This window comes from Symphodus melops (assembly GCF_947650265.1).
Source record: "Symphodus melops genome assembly, chromosome: 2".
Taxonomy (NCBI): Eukaryota; Metazoa; Chordata; class Actinopteri; order Labriformes; family Labridae; genus Symphodus; species Symphodus melops.
This window is the reverse complement of record NC_136692.1, coordinates 29,145,522-29,165,156: the sequence shown is the minus strand read 5'-3', so window position 1 is coordinate 29,165,156 and position 19,635 is coordinate 29,145,522. Positions and strand designations below refer to the sequence as shown.

General features: G+C 43.1%; 1 protein-coding gene across 1 annotated transcript; it reads right to left on the bottom strand.

Moving 5' to 3' along the window:
• Nucleotides 1-1,111: 1,111 nt before the first annotated feature.
• On the bottom strand, nt 1,112-18,748 carry LOC306820501 (voltage-dependent calcium channel gamma-5 subunit). Its single transcript, XM_079338356.1, has 6 exons — nt 18,501-18,748; nt 9,201-9,440; nt 6,122-6,208; nt 3,737-3,877; nt 3,309-3,454; nt 1,112-2,080 (listed from the first exon to the last, which is right to left on the bottom strand). Exons 2-6 carry the CDS (start codon nt 9,394-9,396, stop codon nt 1,817-1,819), a joined length of 834 nt encoding a protein of 277 aa, XP_079194482.1. The 5' UTR covers nt 9,397-9,440; nt 18,501-18,748; the 3' UTR covers nt 1,112-1,816.
• Between the last annotated feature and the right edge of the window lie 887 nt (nt 18,749-19,635).

Here is a 19,635-nt window from a genome sequence, read left to right as displayed (position 1 = left end):
AATTTTGTTTTGCACTTCCCAGCCAGCATCATATTTGTTCAGCAAGCATCAAAGAATATTATTTAAATCAGCAACGGGAATATCTAGAAATATATAATTCTGGTTATTATTTCTCTGAGGAAGAGGTATTTTACTATGTGTAGCAAATCTCGTTCAGCAGTTTTTCCTTCAGCACATCTTACATTCACATCGGCTCCATATCAAAATAGACTTTCATACCTACTGGCTGCTTCACATTCTGCTTGAAGCTCCTTCCTTCACGGTGAACAAAATGTTTTCAACTCTGAGATCTGATAAACACGATCGATCCGTGCTGCCCCCGTGTTCCTTTGAGATTTCGGCCTTTTAAACTGTTTCTATTTATTTGTGATTTACACAGGAATCTACTCAAGGTACACGAGTACACAGACTTATAATGTTCAATAATGATTTTTTCTCGGTGTCTCTTCCATAAGTCACAACTGAACTGGGAAGAACGGCTTTTTACTGTTCGCTTTACTTGGAACCAATCACAGACAATCCTGAAACCTAATGAGTCGCTCTCATTGGAAGCTTTTAAGAGGATGTTAGACGACTCGGAGACATCTTGGACACATCTGGCTGCAGATGTGCGTCTTTTAATGTCTTGTTATTGTATATTTGGCTGCTCGTATTGTGTGAATTGTTTTTCCTTGTTGAACAAAATAAAATATTCATGCTTTTTACATCCCATTGGAGCATTTAATATATGTCTGGACTTACAAACCTTTCCTTTGGTGTCAATAACTGCATGAAGTGACCAATGAAAACAAAGAAACTGGACGCTCAATGAGTCCTGGCTGCCATGCAAAGAAAGCAAGCTGTAAGCTAAAAGTCATTGTGATGTGCAAACTGTTTATAACTCAAAAGAAGTAAAGTGCAGAACGTCAAACGCAGATTAATATGAACCCAGCTCTTCCCCAGTCCGTACACCTATCAATCAGTTTGTTTATGAACTGGGATGTTCTGAATGGTTGATTTGAAATATGTTTTATAAGTGTTAAAGGTCACATTTTCTCCTCCTTTTAAACACAACTACAGTAAATAATAATGTGTGCGAAGTGTGTTCCACTCTGATCCTGTATTTGATCAGGTCTATAAACCCCTCTATTTCAGCCCTGCTCACTACAGAAGTTAGCGAAACCTTTATTTGACCACGATGACATTAGGTGGTGATATACGCTCAGAAATGTGATCAACATACTTATTTTAACCCAGCTAACTTCAGAGGGATACTCTCTGAGCAAAATGAGGAAATGTTTAGTGAACCAACCCCGAAAATACGTTTTTCAAACCAAGTTGCCTCCCGATCACAAAAAGGATGATTTAACTATTTGTTTCTGCTATTTGCTGTTGAGTTTGGCTTTTGAAATCTGTAATCTCTGCATCCACTGCCTGAACACATCCTGCAACTTTGTAGTGTGACACTCTTATAAAATGTTAGCAGCACTGTGTTGGCTCAACAGGACTTTTTCACCGCAACTCAGGATCCTCCGTTCAAGACTGTCGCTTTTCAACCCTCACTTTTAAAGTTAAAGAAACAGGAGACAAAGTGGTCAAAGCCTATCCTCTCTCATCTTCTATTAGTTCTCTCTGAAACAAGAGCTGACGATACAGTGAGCAGGTTTAACCTTCACCTGAAGTTTCACTCCCTACAAAACCCAAAGGCGTGAATAAAAGAATCGGCAGTCGGGAGGATTGAGAGAATCAGGTCGTAGTCAGGACACTTGAGGACGAGAGTAATTCAAGCTGTAGTTCAAAATGCCGCCTACGATGCTAACGCCCACTCTCTTCCGCCTCAGCACGGAGACGACGACATCTGCTCGTACTCTGGACACTTGAGGAGAGCAGGGTAGTGTGAGGGGTTCATCTGCAGGGAGGCTTCGGAGGAGATGGATGAGGGACTGCGACCACGTCCGGCCCATGCGTCCGGATGAAGGAACTGGCCGGAGTAATCTGAGCAGTTGCTGAGTCGAGGCCGGTAGAAGCCCTGGTGAGGCCGGTACATTTCCTCCGCTGTGTAACGCTTCATGAAGAGGTACACAGACATGACACCTGCCGCCTGTGGCGAGAGAGAGAGGCAAAACGACAAAGTCTGAACAGTACGTCATACTGCAAAGTTTCTTCATGACACGAGCAACATTGAAGTTTTATTTTCAGAATCATCTCCAGCATTGGTGACACTCTGACTATCTCATGATCCATTACGTTTTGTATTGGATGATTTGACTCTGGGAACATGGGCCAACATTTCCAAGACATTCAGGAGTAGCAAGCGGTTAATGTCTTCCAACCAACCAATCCATTTAGCATCTTAATGTTTAAATGAAAAGCACTCTCAGATATGTCTGCAATAGAAACACTATCTATCTATCTATCTATCTATCTATCTATCTATCTATCTATCTATCTATCTATCTATCTATCTATCTATCTATCTATCTATCTATCTATCTATCCATCCATCCATCCATCCATCCATCCATCCATCCATCCATCCATCCATCCATCCATCCATCATCCACCCATCATCCATCCATCCATCCATCCATCATCCACCCATCATCTATCCATCCATCCATCATCCATCCATTCATCCATCAATCATCCATCCATCCATCCATCCATCATCCACCCATTATCCATCCATCCATCCATCCATCCATCCATCCATCCACCCATCCATCCATCATCCATCCATCCACCCATCCATCCATCATCCATCCATCCATCCATCCATCCATCATCCATCCATCCATCCACCCATCCATCCATCATCCATCCATCCATCCATCCATCCATCATCCATCCATCCATCCACCCATCCATCCATCATCCATCCATCCATCCATCCATCCATCATCCATCCATCCATCCATCCATCATCCATCATCCACCCCATCATCCATCCATCCATCATCATCCATCCATCATCCATCCATCCATCCATCATCCATCCATTCATCCATCATCCATCCATCCATCATCCATCCATCCATCCATCATCCATCCATCCATCCATCATCCATCCATCATCCATCCATCCATCATCCACCCATCATCCATCCATCCATCCATCCATCCATCATTTCACTGACTTTGCCATAAAGAGTCATGCTGATTGCTCGCTCCAGTTGAAATGTTAGCAGATTGAATACAGATCTCTGTCTATTTCTATCAGAACACAATTATAGCTCCTTTATTGGTTGAACATATACAGATAGTAATGGACTCTCTGCACACCCCCACAGCAGACCTTAAAATTTTCACACCCATCATACCAAAGTTACCTCAGTTAGCAGGAAGGAGATGGCAGCAAAAGCAAACGACCAGCCGTACTTGTAGCTGAAGTACGCCTCGTTACTTTTGGTTCGGTTCAACATTTCATCGTTAATGTTTGAGATGTACAACACCAGACCCACAACCAGAGAGAGTCCTAAAGGAAAGAAACACAGACAGACGGATGAAGAGTAGGAAAACATATTGATAGGGTTAGCTTAGCATCACTCGCAAATGATTACAAACCATGCATGAGGTGATCACCGGTTTGATTTGAATAATAATGGTCTGCTTTCCTTTTCAATTTTGACCGGCACAGAAAAGATCAGAGCCCTCTCTGTAACTCTTTAACATTCGTTTCATAACTGTTGCCTTTTATGTCAACACGAGTACACTTTCTCACAACTTTGTGTTTGTTGAATCACAAAAAAAAACATACCGGACAGGATGAAGAAGATTCCAGAAACAAAGGCCAGGATGGTGTGATGGGGTCGGATGTGGCCGATGTTACTGAGTACAAAGCCGATGAACATGAAGAAGAGGCTGACCAGAGGGAAGGGTGTGGCAGAGCGGATCATTTCTGGAGGAAGACAACAAAAAAAGCTGGTTTAGTTCTGGTTGCTAGCTTAGCGGTCCAAGCTGGAGTCCTCCTGGGTTTGTTGTTATTAGCTTTGTGTTTACACTGATGGGATAGCGCTTTAATTCAGCTTCACTCAGAGTCTCAAACATGCTTCATTCACTTGAACCTCTCCTCCTCCTCTTTGTCACACTGTTGGCCCTTCCACCTTGTGGCGTCCATAACAGAGAGAGAAGAACAAGCTGACTTTACAACCAAACTGAGACTTTCTATCACCTAAAGAAACATTATTTAACTGAATCCCAGAGAACATCGTTTTGGTATTAAAATCTACTCTGATCGTCATAGAGTAATTCAAACCACATTTGTTCTGACTTTTCTTTTAATGCATCCTCTTTAAGTGACCGGCTGAAACTCCAAATGGCTTCCTCTTCCCAGAGAGTCAAGTCAAAGTTTAACAGGGTCAGTTCGGGTTCTTATTTCTAAAAGGATGGAGCTGGACCTCTCTACTGTGTTTCCTCTGTTACACGTGATGTTTCCCTCCCAGCTAAGTGATCAGATATGAAGGGCCATAACCTTAACCCAGTGCCAGGGGCCTTTTAGGGTCTATTGGGACCTGAAGCAAAGATTCATTGGGCGCCCCTCCAGCCATCGTCCATTATTATTTTCACAGCAATAATACATGTGACACTGAGTGTAAGGGGCTCCCTGAGGGAGGTTTCATACTGCCAATGCAACATTTGTACATCTTAAGGATATGATGAGGTTCAAAGTTTGTCATGTGCTGGGGGGCCAACATACTGGAGTGTTGAAAAGCAGCCGCTCTGTCCAGTGGAATTTTATGATTGCCTGAACTTCACTTGAATTACTTAGGAAAGTAATAAAACAATATCAGCTGAATTGTTAAATTAGTATTGGGACACAACAAATGCACAAAGATTTCTTCTCTACTTTGACCTCCTTAAAAAAAGAAGCTGTCAAACTATTGTCAGTGCTTGTTGCCTTCACTGCTTTCCTTCATGATCTCTTCTTCACTCACTGCCCTTCTTCCGTCACTTCCTCTGCGTCTTTCACCTCGACGCCTTCACATCGGTTCTCCTGTTTTCCACTTTGTTTTTTTCTGTTTTCTCGTCATTCCCCAAATATCTACATAAAAGAACAACTACTTATATGACGATATGACGATTAAAATGGGATAAAGTTACACGAGCACTACTTTTCCTTTGCCTTCTTGTGACTGCAGCTTGAACACACACGGGGTTCTTGGATTCTAAGTGGTTTTCCTGACAGCGTCATTCTCATGAGTCCTGACCGCCTGCACTCACACCGGCACTACTTATGTGTATGTGTGAGTGCCCACCCTGCAGGGCGTCTCTACAACATGAAAATGTCATCCTTCAATTTTTCATGCTCTTTGAGGATTTGGTCCAGAAATAACACAGAGCATATGAATGACATCATCGTAAAGACATAAGAACTGGAGTTGAGGACTTTTTACTCGGCTTGTCATGTTTGTGAACATCAACGGAGGCTCAACGTGCACTTGAATCAATTTCAGCAGCAGCCCGGCGGCGGCAGACCGACAGGTGCTACCTCATGTGTTATCAGACGCTTTTTCCACCTGCCAGCCATGAGGTTCACGGTCAGGTCATGAAGGCCGTTAAAATGTGTGCTCAAAGAAGTGCACGGTGGTTTGAAGAAGAAAAAACACACCCAGATCCTGATTACACAACGATTCCAGATGGAAACAGCGTGGGTGGCTGCAAAGTTTTGAGAATGTGACGTTTAAATGTGGCGTCGTTAGTCATGCGCTGCGGACTCCTGAGTTCTGTTTGTGGAAATGTCGACTGGTAATGACTTGAGTTTTATTATTTTGGGGGCCATTTTACAACATGACGGGCCACAGGTTGGATTCGAACCCCAGCCGCCCGCTTGGAGGACTATGCCTCCGTACATGGGGCGTGCACGCACTAACCGCTGGGGTACCAGCACACCATGACTGTTTATGACATAAAATGCAGCCAGTAGGGGGCGCTCCAGATGTTTTGTTTTCACTTTTTTTTAAGCTGTCATGATGTCTATTTTTTTATTCAGGCTTTTGTTTGAACCTGACAACATTAATGGTCCTCGCAATCCACATTTCAATCTGCTACCCTGTTAGCCCAGACGATCCCACAACTAGTTTTCTTACTGTCATCGAACTAATGACTTACTCCTAAGAGTCGTGGCGTGTGGACAGTCACTTACTCAGGACGCTGACAGTGGACTCAGAGGTTATCTGGACGGTCGTTGGCATCACGTACTCGATGGTGAAACATCGGCCTTTCTCCTCGCCTAGAACCAAAGACAACAAAAAGACACGCATGCGTCGTATTAAGTGTCTTGAAATTGACGGGACACCAACTTTCTCCTGGTCCTCGCTGTGAGTGAAACAAACAAACACATGTTCATTACATGTTGGCTGTGTAGTCAGTGCATCACACATGTCCTGTAAGCGTGTTTCGGGCCTGACCTGAACTGAACCTTTAGTAAGTGTGGGTCTAGTATATATGGTGAAACCTAATTTTAATGCTGAAGCACTAAACATCACCTGTTCCAACAGCTTTTAATGTGTGTGTGTGTTTAATGAGGTGTTGATAAAGCCATCAGTTGTTACAGTGGGTGTTTTTGCTTCAGTGTGTTTTGGTGCCAGACTCGAAAGTGTTCGTATCAAAGTGGGAGAAGGAGGAAGGTGCTAAAATCGTATATATGTGAGGTGTTCCTCGTAGCAGAAATTCACTGTGGAGCAAAACAAGCTGTTGAGTTTATGTTCATTTGCAAGCTGCTGCGTGCCTGTCTTCAAGTGTACATGAAGCCCGTCGGACTGATTAAAAACTACACATACTGTATGTGACATCAGCTGTTTTCACACGTGTACTAATTTTCAGGACAACCTGCAGGTGGCCCACATGTGGTGGGTTGTAAATACCCAGATAAATGTTCAAAAACACTGTAGAAGGGGCTTTATCATCATATTTCCCATTTAAGTTGTTGCAGTGAATACATGACCTTCTTTGAAAAGAGCAGCAACAAATACATAATAAAATGTCATCTGACTGCTTTGAATAAATATCCAATGATTAGACGCCCTGAACACATGCCAAGCTGTAGCTGAATGAGAAAAGACAGGGTAAAAATAAAACATGTAGGAGTGTGTAATAGAGATGTTAAGTCCTGTCATTTATCCCTCCCCAACTCTCGCTTCATATTTGTATTATTTTGGCAGGTCTTTATTTAATGTGACTGTAATATATCCTCACACCCACATGTAGAGATTATGGAGAGTAGGCTTTTTCATTTCCCTGTTTGTTTGTTTTTCTCTTTATAATCCTCTTTAACCTTTTTGTACCTGAAATTACAGGTCGAACCAAATATAAATATAAAGAAGAATTGATTATTGTAGGAGCTCATGGTGATGTTTTCACTCTCTTCCATATGACTTAATGCCTCACATCATTTTAGTAGGACTCGTTTTTTCTGATTGCCAGCGTCATCGAGTCCAATGAGGGGAGGATGTTGCAGAAGCAGGAGGTTGACATCAGCGCCGCTCTTTCAAACCTGCCGATCATTTAGTAGATCTTTCATGTCCTCGCTTTGTGTCTGACCAGAGCCGTCATTATCATTGAGTTCATCATCCAGACAAAGAGTGCAAGCATCCTACGTTTGATGCTCATAGTGAATAAGAAAAAAAAATCAATATTGAATATAAAACATGCAGTAAAAAGTTACCCAGCAGGGTCAGTCGTACACTTGAATTTCCCTCGGGATCAATAAAGTATCTATCTATCTATCTACACGGGCGGTGATCAACAGACAAGCAAGACACATGTACAGCACTTTTCTGAAACACCAAGTGGACTCAGGGTCGAGGACTTCCTGTTGTCATGGAATAATATTTTATTTTGCTTGACGTTTAAATTCTTTAATAATGCAAAACCAATTTTAAATTACAAGCCATTTAAAAAAGTAAATCAATCTGTGTTAAATGTTTTATTCTCCATGTCACAGTTACTTTATACACCATGAGTGCAGCACTCACTTCAACACACTGTACACCGTGCTGGCTGTGTTGAGTTCCTCTGCATGAACTCTGAGTGACAGCCGAGCACCCGATGAACTAAAACCAACATCAATATGAGTCAAAACAGCAAACAGGTTCACGTAATGCGTAGTAACCCCACACTGACTGTGTAATTGTTTCTGGGTCAAATCCCAGCTGTTAAGTGGGCAATAAGGCCACTCAATGGCCCCGAACACACACACACACACACACACACACACACACACACCGGATCATTAATCCATTCATAGTGGAGCAACAGGCAGCTCCATGCAGGGAGACATCTGTTACCTAATCACGACAGGAGCGCCTCCATGTTGGCTGTGACTAAACGATTAACCCTGACACATGCAGGCCGGAGCAGGTCAGCTGTGACACACACGTCAACAGCAAAGGGAATCACCTGATGTAAAGTCGTCGACATGAGACGTCAAAGGCAGGGTTGATTCTTTTCAAAAAACCAGCATGATTTTGAAAGTAGCATTCTCTCATCGATCTCGTTCAGCAGTGCGTAAACTCACAGTATGAACTCGCTTTCAGGTTGGGCGAGAGCACACAAGAGGTGGAGAACGAGCAGGGAGGCTGTGATTGGTTCATCAGATTGGTACCTCGTGGCAGACATTGGTCGTTTCCTTACAAACTGCTGCAGATGATTGATTTTCATTCTTCCTCTTTCAGAGCACATGAATCAGGTGATCGTCTTTGATAAACGCATCACCTGAAGAAGAATCACTCAAACTTTTTGTGGCATTTGATGAAGCTCACTGACCTTCTTCCTAAGTCTGCTGATTTTCACGTGATGTGCATATAACTCCCCTCTTTTTCCCAGCACATGGGGAGAACATTTAAAACACTTCTTTAGATAACATCGACACTCTGCATTCGATGTTTCCATGCAGAATGGGTTGCTAATTAATAATCCAGAAGAATGTTTACCAGACATTTCTATCAAATACTTTGAAACTACCCGTACACAGGAATCTGAACCCTCGTCCTTATTGGAGGGTGCATAAACAAAAACTAATAAATGTTCTATTGCTGGATCAGATTTGCTTGATTATCCATTTTCCCATTGTTATATAAAGAGACTCACTTCCCACTGCTGTATCTCTGCAGGACTCTGTTTGGGTGAAAATGGAAGTCCTGTCTGAAACGATAAATCTGGCTTACCTTGCCCCGAGGAATGAGAGATAAAAATACTTCATTTTGATATTCAAACTAACTCACCAGCCAAGAAGCACACCCTCCAGAGCCCCGAGTGCAGGGACATGCGGATCTCTGTGCTCTGGTTGAGGGGAAGGATGACGCCTTCCTCCAGGTAGAGCCAGTAGTCGGTGCTTACGGCGATCCCCAGCAGACCCAGGCCGCAGACAGCGAACACGCTGCTCAGCAACGTCAGCACCTTCCTGCCACAAAGGCTCATACCACAGCCTCAACAGCAGGGGGCGCCACCGGCAGAAAGGAGAGCTGGAAGAGGAAAATATTAATATATTAATTAATATCACTTGAATCCAGCCAGAGACGATTTAAAGAAAAGCAAAGTGCTTTTATTGGAAAGTGATTTTAGATAGCTGTAACAAAAGGCTGTCTTCGTCTTTGCTAATTATAAATCTTGGAAAGTTCCCCTCTCTAAATCTGTCATTAGAATTTGAATAACCACATTGTGCAAGGCCGGTAGCTTGGAAAAGCAAGTCTAGGGGGAAAAAAAGTTATACAAAGAGTTTCATTGAGTGCCCTAAAGATGCCCTCAAGCAGGAGAAAAACGGTTTAATCTGAGAATTACATAATGCCTGAAAGAGAAGTCTCAGATTGAGTTAGTTTAGCTTTTCATCCTTTTGTGCAACATCACACACATCCCTGACCCCCCCTAACACACACACACACACACACACACACACACCTAATATGATGGGTCACCCCAGGTGCTACCCCAAAAACCCTAAACATAGCCTGGTTATTTGCTGTGTCAGAGGCAGGTCTTCCTGCAGCTTGTAGTTTTTATTTTTTAAGTCAATATATCATCCGTTCTGTTGTAAGTTCCTTAAATTGTAAATAAATATGTTGCACATCTTTTTCATGAGACGGGTGCACAGGAAGGCGTGCACGACGTCACTGCACACACTGAAACATTTCCAATAAATGTATTTTTGCAAGTGAAACAGGAGAAATCTTTAACTCCTTTAAATTGTGACTTTTGACATTTTGGGGTCTTTTAGGAATCTGACTATGGTCATTTATATGTTTCTATTCCCTTCTAGAAGATGTAATAAGTGGAGACAGATTAAAGTTATTAATTAGTCGTAGACTTTAAAGTCTCCCCTGCATACACCAGCCCTCCAGCAAGGAGTCTGGACTTGAACATGATATAAAGTCAGCACTGTTACAGAGGCTCTGCACTGATGGTGCATGCTCTCTGTCTGCACATGTATGTGTTTCTCCTCACACACAACCATGCATCTTTTCCTTTTGAGAGCTGATGCCCATATTAGCTGGAAGCCGGCGCGCTGCGGAGCTTGGCATGTGCTGTGTGTTGAAAGGAATTGATTTTACATAATGAGTTCTCAGTGTGTTGCCACATCGCGCACCCACCGGGGGGCCTGGAACGATGCAGTGAAGAGGAGAAAGGATTCTGAACTTTTGCAGAGATATTTCCCTCCGTGGATCGACTTTTTTTTGTCTCAGTGGAACAGAGCTGAGATTCACACACATCTGGCAGCGAGCGGCGTCGCAACAGACAGACGAGTGATGCAGGAGGGTTTAGGTGTAGCACGCTCGGTTATAAATAAAGCTTCAGAGAACACACAGGAACAGATTTTAACACATTGCTAGTTATACGCCGAGCAGGTTGAATTACTGCACCACAGCTTAATTTGTAGTCAAGAGCACACTAACAGAGACCAGTACCCGAGACCAGAGTGCTCAGAGAACGAGTGAAGACCAAGATCAAGGCGGGGCGAGACCAGACAAGATCAAGACCTTCAAAATCCTCCTCTCGTGTCACGTCACTCACTCAGACCTGAGACACCTGCTGCGCTCTCATTGGCTGGAGGAAACTCTCCAGCTTCCCACCCAGAAATGTCCCGATTCAACCAAAATAAACCAGAACCGTAAAGTCCAGTCAGAGGACAGGGTCAACGCAGACACAGTCAACACCACACATGTACGGACGACGGAGCAGCTTTACTTTGACCAAATTTGATTTTTTCCAGAAAAAAAACCTCTGAAACGGAAATTTCAGTCACTATTTTATCTGTTCACACCTTTCTCCTGCACAGAGACTATTACAATCACATTGACTGAACATGATGTTGATTGGGAGCAGTTGGCGTGCAAGTATAAGCAATCAGAGCTCACGAAAGCACAAAGGGAGAGCTTTAATGAGAAAGGACCCTCATTAAAGCTCTTCTATTCTTGACCCGGCTGCAATCAGGGGTCATTCACTGACAATGGCTGCATGAAGCAGTTCTATTTTCAGAATCGGTTAGATCTGCGCTTTCTATTCTTGGACCTGTTTGTGGTACCTTCAATCAAGCGATGTTTTCAGTTGTGCAGCACAAGAAGCGCTGATAAAAGTTCTAATAGAATTTGCCCCCCGACGTTGGTTGTCTCATATTGTTGCTGTGTTTGGATATTGTTTGATTTTTAATAGTATGGTATCACAGTTTATCACATGGGTGGTGGCTAATTGCCTAGTGGTTATGTAGTGGTTATGTTGCGTGCCCCAGAGGCTATAGTGGTCTCTGCAGCGGGTTGTAATCCAGCCCGCCTCTTCGTTGCACGTCATCCCCCACTCTCTCCTCCCAACATTTCCTGTCTGTCTTCAGCTGTTCTATCTAATAAAGGCAAAAATGTCCAAAAAATATCTTTACAATGTTTATCACACTGCTCTGTGAAATACTTGATTACTGATGTTAAGAATAATTTACCTTCACTAAGGAAAGCAGGCAGTTGCGTGGGACTCATGAGGACCAATCACATCAGTGGGCTAAAAGAAGTCTGATAATATCTGAGGTATAAAAGACGAGGATGCACATCCTCAGTGTCTCCCTGTGGTCACATTGAGTTTCTGGGAAGTTTCAGGAGTTTTGTGCATGTATGGAAAAACCTCGACTTTCTGAATTTGGTTGGTTAATGATAAATAATATAAAAGATACGATATGGCAAAGAGTTTGGCTCATGATTTAAACTCTGAAGGTGGCTGCAATGAAAGCAAAACAAAAGTCAAGGTTTATTTAGATAGAGATGATTAAGTGTAAACTTAGACCTAACCTGTTTCTTACTTTTATGACATCGAAAAGCTCCTGCTACTTTCGTAAGAAGTCCAGCATTAAACTCGTCTTTCGGCGAGCTCACTGATCACGCTGCTGTGGTTGTAAAAGCGTGTCCGTGACTGCAGTCGCTCTCTGCCTCTGATGCAGACGTGCGACTCAAGCTGAGGAACCAAGCTGATGTTGTTAGGGCTGAACTGAGGAGCCCGAGGACAGCTGCAGTCCGACACACGAGAGAGGAGACATGACATCAGGCTGCAGACTCAGCTCCGCTCCATCATCATGTTCATATGAAGCAGAGGTACTGAGAGGGAAACACTTCACATGCATGTTGATCCTTCATGCATACTCCATCAAACCCACACACGTGTCAACTGAATGCTCATACAGTAAACCACACTCAAACACTAAAGATCACTTCAGTGAGCGACAAACTGTCTGCAGCTACTCTCTCTGTTACTTTCACCTACAGCATCTTAAGTATTGCCGGCTGAGTGAGTCACTGTTTATAACAGGACTACAAACAAAACAATATTTCCTCTGGCGTTCAAACAAAGTTAGTCTACTGTTTCAAAAGGCAAAAACAAAACAAAAAAGTTTAAAACTGACCTCCACAAACAAATGACTCAAATAATTAGTAATCAACTCACGACATAAATAAAACTGCAGCTCATTCAACCGAAACAAACCAACGACTCTCTGACCATTAAAGTTCATTCTTAACACTGCTTACATACCGTGTGTATTTATTTATTTTTTTGCAAAATGCAAATGTCTGAGAATACACGTCCAGCAGTCATGTTCAGACTATTTGCATACTTCCTAAAAATTCTCACACTGAGCAATACACACTTCATCATGTATCTCTAACTCTCGTCTGTCAACAAACCCCTAAATGATGAGAAAAGTCTAAACAGGCCGTTTGGAGATTTTCCCTTCATGACATCACAAAGGGCAGTAGCCCCTCCCCCAGGTGGGTGACACTCCCACAGCTAGGTGTTTGTTCTGCCCTCTGAGTCTGCCTTCTCACCGTAAACAATAGGACATGGAGCCAGAAAGCAGCGAGTACACCCGAGCCCTTCCAGAGAGGGGGCGTGGCCAGACACAGCTCATTTACATATTTAAAGCTACAGTCACAGAAACAGTCTGTTCTGAGCAGGGCTGAAATAGAGGGGTTTATAGACATGATCAAATACAGGATCAGAGTGGATTTACAACAACACACTTCACACACATGTTGAAGAGGAGCTCTGACACTGATTTAACCTTAATGAAGAGGAGGAGAATAAGTGACCTTTAAACATGTATATAAGAAGTCAAGGTGGATGCAAAGTGTGAAACCTGCTTTCTTTGTGATGGCCAACAGGGAGTGATCAGTTGCCATGAGTAAAGATTTTCCTCCAACTTGTAGTTCATAATCGGCAGTTTTTAAACATCAATACAGCCTGTCTCTCAGTTTAAAATTTACATTTGACAGTAAGTGAGGAAATGCCTCAGCCCGTTCTAAAAGCTAAAAGGCTGCTAAAGCCAAATCCCTCCTGTAGATGATCTTATTACAGTCCAAGGCCTCATCCTGCAGACAGCAGAGGTAAACTGTCTAATTGTTTAAGACAGAGAGTAAAGCTGATTTTGTTTCGACACTCCTTCTCTAAATTAACATCTTGCTCCAAGATGAATCAGCGAGCAGTGAGATGTTGCCGAGGTCTGACCTCTAATATAGGAGGTGTTTTTCATCCATCGCTGTTAAAACTGAAGATGCAGCCTGCATCAAAAAGCAGAACTTCCCTCTCCTGTCACATCAGATCATCTTAATGGGAAGGGGCAGCTCTGGGTATACGGCCTGAGCCTTTCATGCTGCTCCGGAGGCAGTTCCCTCGCGTCTTTAAGCAAATGACTTTGGCTCGGAGCTGTCACCCCCCGTGTGTTCCTTCTTTCCATATCATCATTAAAGTGAGCGGGGAGCATGTCACTCTGTGACTGCAACATCTACTGCTGCTCCTTAATAAATCTTTTGAGTATAAACTCTAAATGCTGGACGCTAAAGATGCAGTCCTCACCAGACTGTGCGTGCATTTATCTCTTGAGACTTGTTTGTAACAGAAATAGCAGATGGGTCTATTTCATCAAATCAAATTGGAGAGATTGGCACAGATGCGGTCTCTAAAAGGGTTCAGACTCAATGAGTGCTATTGCTGTAACATCCATTTTCTAATGTTTGAGAAAACGTGTCCTATTTATAAGTGCTTGACTTGGTCCTGTCGCCAGGCAACACAATACATAGAGGCTCCTGAATTAGTGAAGCATGAATGGACTGATGAGCCAGTCCCAAAACAAGACTTCCTATTCAGCAGTGCGTTTAACACGAGGGGATACAGATGGATACAGAGGCACAAATAAATCACAGGAGATGATCAAATATACATAGATTCATCGTATGCTCATCGTGTGTCACAGAACGTTATAGTGTAAAAGAACGAAGGCCCTCCCTCTCCAGAGAGAGAACATGTTTTATGTTGCAGCAAACTGAGTTAAGAATACACATCACGTCTTCTCCTTGTGCATCGCTGTGCTTCTATACATGTCTGACCTCCTGGCTGCATTTTGTATCTTACAGGAAAGCAGCTTTGTATTTACTCTGCTTTGGTTGTTTCCCTTTGCAAAGAGAAGTCCTCCTGCTGTATGTTGTATGAAGCAACTTCAACATACCCTGGGTAACTTTCAGACATCTCGCAAACACGGTCACACAAAGCTCGTTATCGACCTGACAAGAAAACCCAGAGTGTCTGTGAGCATGTTCACATAAAAGAGGCGGAGCTAGCTCACAATCTCAGCGCAAAATATTCTGACATTAAGACAAAAAGGAGAAAAGAAAAAAAATACTTGTGATTAATATCACACAGCTGCAGCAACAAATGCAGCACAATGTTGCTAAGAAAGGCTTCTAATCCGATCCCTGTATGGTCATGAATGCAAACAGGATTCAAATATGGGACTCTCGTTTCTTCCTTTAACTTATTTTCTCGCCTTGTGTCTGACAGTTTAATGTGTCATATTTCAGCTGCAGCTCCGACTGTAGGCCAAACAAAGACAGTATGGGTCTTATATGAAAACATTTAGCTGTTTTCACACATGCACAAAACTCATTAAATTTTTTGAAAACTCTGAGGTTGACCTGCACAAGTGTATTAAAACATCTGAATCTGAACTGTATGTGCAGATGACTCACTGTGGGGCATGGTGTGCACGTTTACTGCTTATACCGCATGCTAACACAAGCTAACCACCGGTGTTTGTCCCCTGCCGGTCCAACAGGAAGCAAACCAACGCACGTCTGTGTGTAAAAGCCAACACAGGGTTCATCCTCGATTTGGAACGAGCTTTGTGTGTGTGACCTGTCACCTCACTGTGGTTTCATTTCCTCATCTTTGCCGCCATGTCAGCCGGTTTTCAATCCCATCCAATCGCTGAATTGTGTCCACTCCTTAACTCACAAGTGTGCTGTCAAAACAAACCAGAGCTGTAAAGTCCAGTCAGAGGACAGAGTCTCTGCAGACTGAGTCACCAGCACAGAAGGGATGATTGAGCATCTTTACCTTTGTCTAAGTCTATGTTTTTATTTGCCTGTTAAACGTGTGGATTAAATTCAGACGTTTAGATTTGATAAATATGGATAGAAAAACTGTGAAAATGTGCCTGCAGCTTTTTAATGATCACTAAATCAATCAATCACAAGAAGCAGCGTTTCAGAATAAATGACTTTCAATACAATCTTCTCAGTGTCCATTTTAGTTTCTCTGTATACAATCTGGATAACCGGAGTTCTACACAGAGGATAACAATCAATCTGACCTCTGACCCTGAAGAATCAAAACTATACGAAACGGCACATGCAATATTTGTGCACCTTAGAGGCCCTGTTTACACGACAAAAAGGTTCAGCTGTTCGTCTCCATGACAACAGCGTTTTGGGTGACTAAAAACAACCTTTTCAGAGTGTGAACTTTTGAAAACAGCACCGTCTGCTTCCTTGTGTGAACTGGCTATATGAAGTTCCTCTTAAAGCGGAGACATTTCACACACACTCATTACGCTTCCAATCCATCGCCGTGTAGGCATGAAGGTGGAAAACAAAAATGGCCGACTCCTGAGGTACGTTTCCTTAAAATGTACTGTCTTTGTAGTTTAGGGTTCCTTGGAGTAGGAACCTCACCTCATTGTGTGTGTTAGCCACGTGCACACCTTATCGCTCTGCAGAATGATGAGTGTGTGCACATGCACATTACAAAGTCACACCACCAACTACTGACGGGGGATGTTAACTTCAGGGGGGTTCAGGGGGGTTTCAGGGGGTTTTGTGGATCTGTGTGCACAGAGGATGTTATCAAAACTTTGTCATCTGAACGTGGAGTCTTATTTTCATAAGGAAAAACAACTGCTCCACATGTAGTCCAGACTGAAGTATTGTTTGATACCACATGATTTAAACGACACAGTCTCTGAGTCTGCATGGACTGATTGTATTAAAGAGTCCTAAAGCTTAAAGAAAAATACAAATCTCCAGTCATAGCTTGAACCCAGGGGGTCTGTTGGGGCCCGAGGCAAACATCCATTGTGGGGCCCTAAAAACCAGCATTCATTATTATCTTCACAGCACTAATGCATGTGACACTTAGCAGGGCAGTGAGAGTCGGTGCGGTCAGATGGGGCCCCATTAGGGAGGTTGTTTAAAAGCAGCGCCGCTGCTTGAACCCCACAGAGGCCAGCAGCGAGAGAAAGAATCAATCCAAATTCTCACACTGGCAACTACATCGAATACAGACATCCTCATGAAGATGTCAAGTTACATAAACGCTACAGTCTAAACTGTGAAAATATGTTGGTATTGTTTCAATAGGCATACATTTAGACAACAACAACAACACATTTCTCAATCCTGGGTTCTGAGAACTTCTATTTCTTTTGCTCTAGAGTCGAGATAAGTGTTGATAGCGTTTGATTTTTACGAGCATCACAAAGCCTCTCAGTTAAGTATTCTGGTATTTTGACAACCCAGCGTGTACTGTAATCTCTGAACAACGTGACATCATGTCTGTCTCTCAGCAGGAAGATGAGCAGCTTAAACCATCCTTCTTCTACAGAACGCTTTCCTCGCACAGAGGAGCCCACACCATCCTGTCGAAAGTTGTGCTGTAATCGTGTTTGTTTGTTTGGCTGACCCACTGAGGGCTGAATGTACGCCAAATATGACCGTGTGAGCTCACAGCTGAAATGATTATAATCCAGGTTAAATCAAGTCTTTTGAATAAGAAGACATTAAATGAAATATATCCCATCTCAAGGCTTGTTTACCTCCAGATTCCGTCTTTAGTACAACACAAAGTAAATGAAATAAACATGGATCAGACTTTATATTACTGAGCAGACTGCGTGTTCAATCTGATCTAAAACTCACTAATTATGAATACCACATTATACACAGGTCACTGAGTTCTAAATGAAGCGAATTTAAAAATGCATTCAGGTCAGTGGGTAAGTGTCATCAGCGTGTTTGTTTCCGGTAATCAGAGCCAGCTGTTTGTTTGATCTCTGGCTCGCGCTCAAATCTCTGTCCGTGGTGCTGAAGCGCTCCCGCACGTTCCCACGCCGCGCGCAGCACCCAGTCAATAATACACATTTAGTACATCAGCAGGAGCAGAAGCTGAAGTAAAGCAGACTTAACTGGATATCTAAAGGTTGTGCTGGTATTATCCGGATGTAGACTGAGCACACACACTATTTTTTACTTCTTTTCTCTATAACAGCAAACACGAGATTATTCTCTGTCTTAAATCTATTTTATCTCTATTCGCACAAACTATATAGGCTACACCTGGCTGCAATTTTAGGAGCTTATTTGAAAAGCCGAGTGCAGCCATTATGCCTGTAAACCTTACGTGAACAGCAGCCACAAATGTCACGTATAGAAACGTGATGATAAAAAGTCCGCTGAAGCTTCAGTGTCCCCTGACTTTAAAGAGTATTACATTTGAACAGTAACTTAATATACTTGTACCAGTAACATAACGATTAAACTACAAGTTCATACTAACCAGAAGCTTCCATCAAAGCAAATAAAGCAAACAAAGCATTCCGATATAACTAAGAGAGAAAGAGAGAAAGAGAGAGGGAGAGAGGGAGAGAGAGAGCTTTGTCCACAATAAAAAATAACCTGATATCTTTACAAAGAACAAAAAAACAACACTGATTAAATATGAGTTACCTTCACGAAAAAGCCCGTTTGAAGAAAGCAGCCTTGTTCCTCCTCTCCTCCTGTTATTGTCCTCTGGTTTCAGTCCGTGTCTTCTCTCCTCTGGTGGAGCGCGCGACGTTAAGCCTGTGTGGCAGACGGGACCTGCGGCTCGCTCTCTCGCTCGCGCACCACACGACTACTACCCGAGCCTACTGAGTGAGCGTGGGGCGCGTGGGGCGCGTGTGGCACGTGGAGCCAAACTCCTGCCTCCACCTCTCTTTCAGGTAAACAGAGAGGATGAGAAGATGAGTACTACTGGAGGTTTTCAGTGGCGGCTCTAAGGCGAGCGTTCACAGGGGGCCTCTCCAACCAACCAGCAGTCATCACCACTATGTTATGAAGTGAGATAGAGAACCGTGGTTACACAATGCGACCATACCTTGTTAGCTAATAGGAAAATAACAACATGCAGAAGTAACGTGAAGACATTTCTACAGTTAACTTGCACCCCAAGATCGTTATGAGAGCAAATGCACCATATATATATATATATATATATATGTGTGTGTGTGTGTGTGTGTGTGTGTGTGTGTGTGTGTGTGTGTGTGTGAGAGTGCAATCAGATGAAGCCAATATGAGGATTTTTTCAGCTGTCATTGGAGACATTACAGATTTTAAACCCCTACTGTGGTTCAAAGCTTTCCTGCCCATGGGGCCCCTACTGGCCTGGGGCCCCCTGCAGTCTGCCTTGGATGTCTACTTCAATACCATATTCGAATGGACGGTGGCGATTCTAGAGTCTGTCGGGGTCCTTGGCAAAAATGTATACTTCAGGGGTTTAGGGGTTTTTACTCTCCCTCATCCACTTTATTTATCCTCTTTTTTCTCTCTCGGATAAGCAAGGCAACAAGTGCTGTCAGATGGGGCCCCCTTAGGGAGGATTCCTACTGTCATTGCAGAATTTGCACATTTTGGGCCGCTGCTCTTTTTTGAAACCTTAGGGCGCCATCTGTGCTGAATTAGCTAGTTTCATAACAGCATCAGGTCACAGGTCCAGGACGGCACACATTCATCGTCTGAGCTGCTGCTGTCAGACTGAATTCAGGAGAAACAGGCTCGGAGCATTCACTCATCAAGGAGCATCTGGCGTTTGTGTGACTAAACA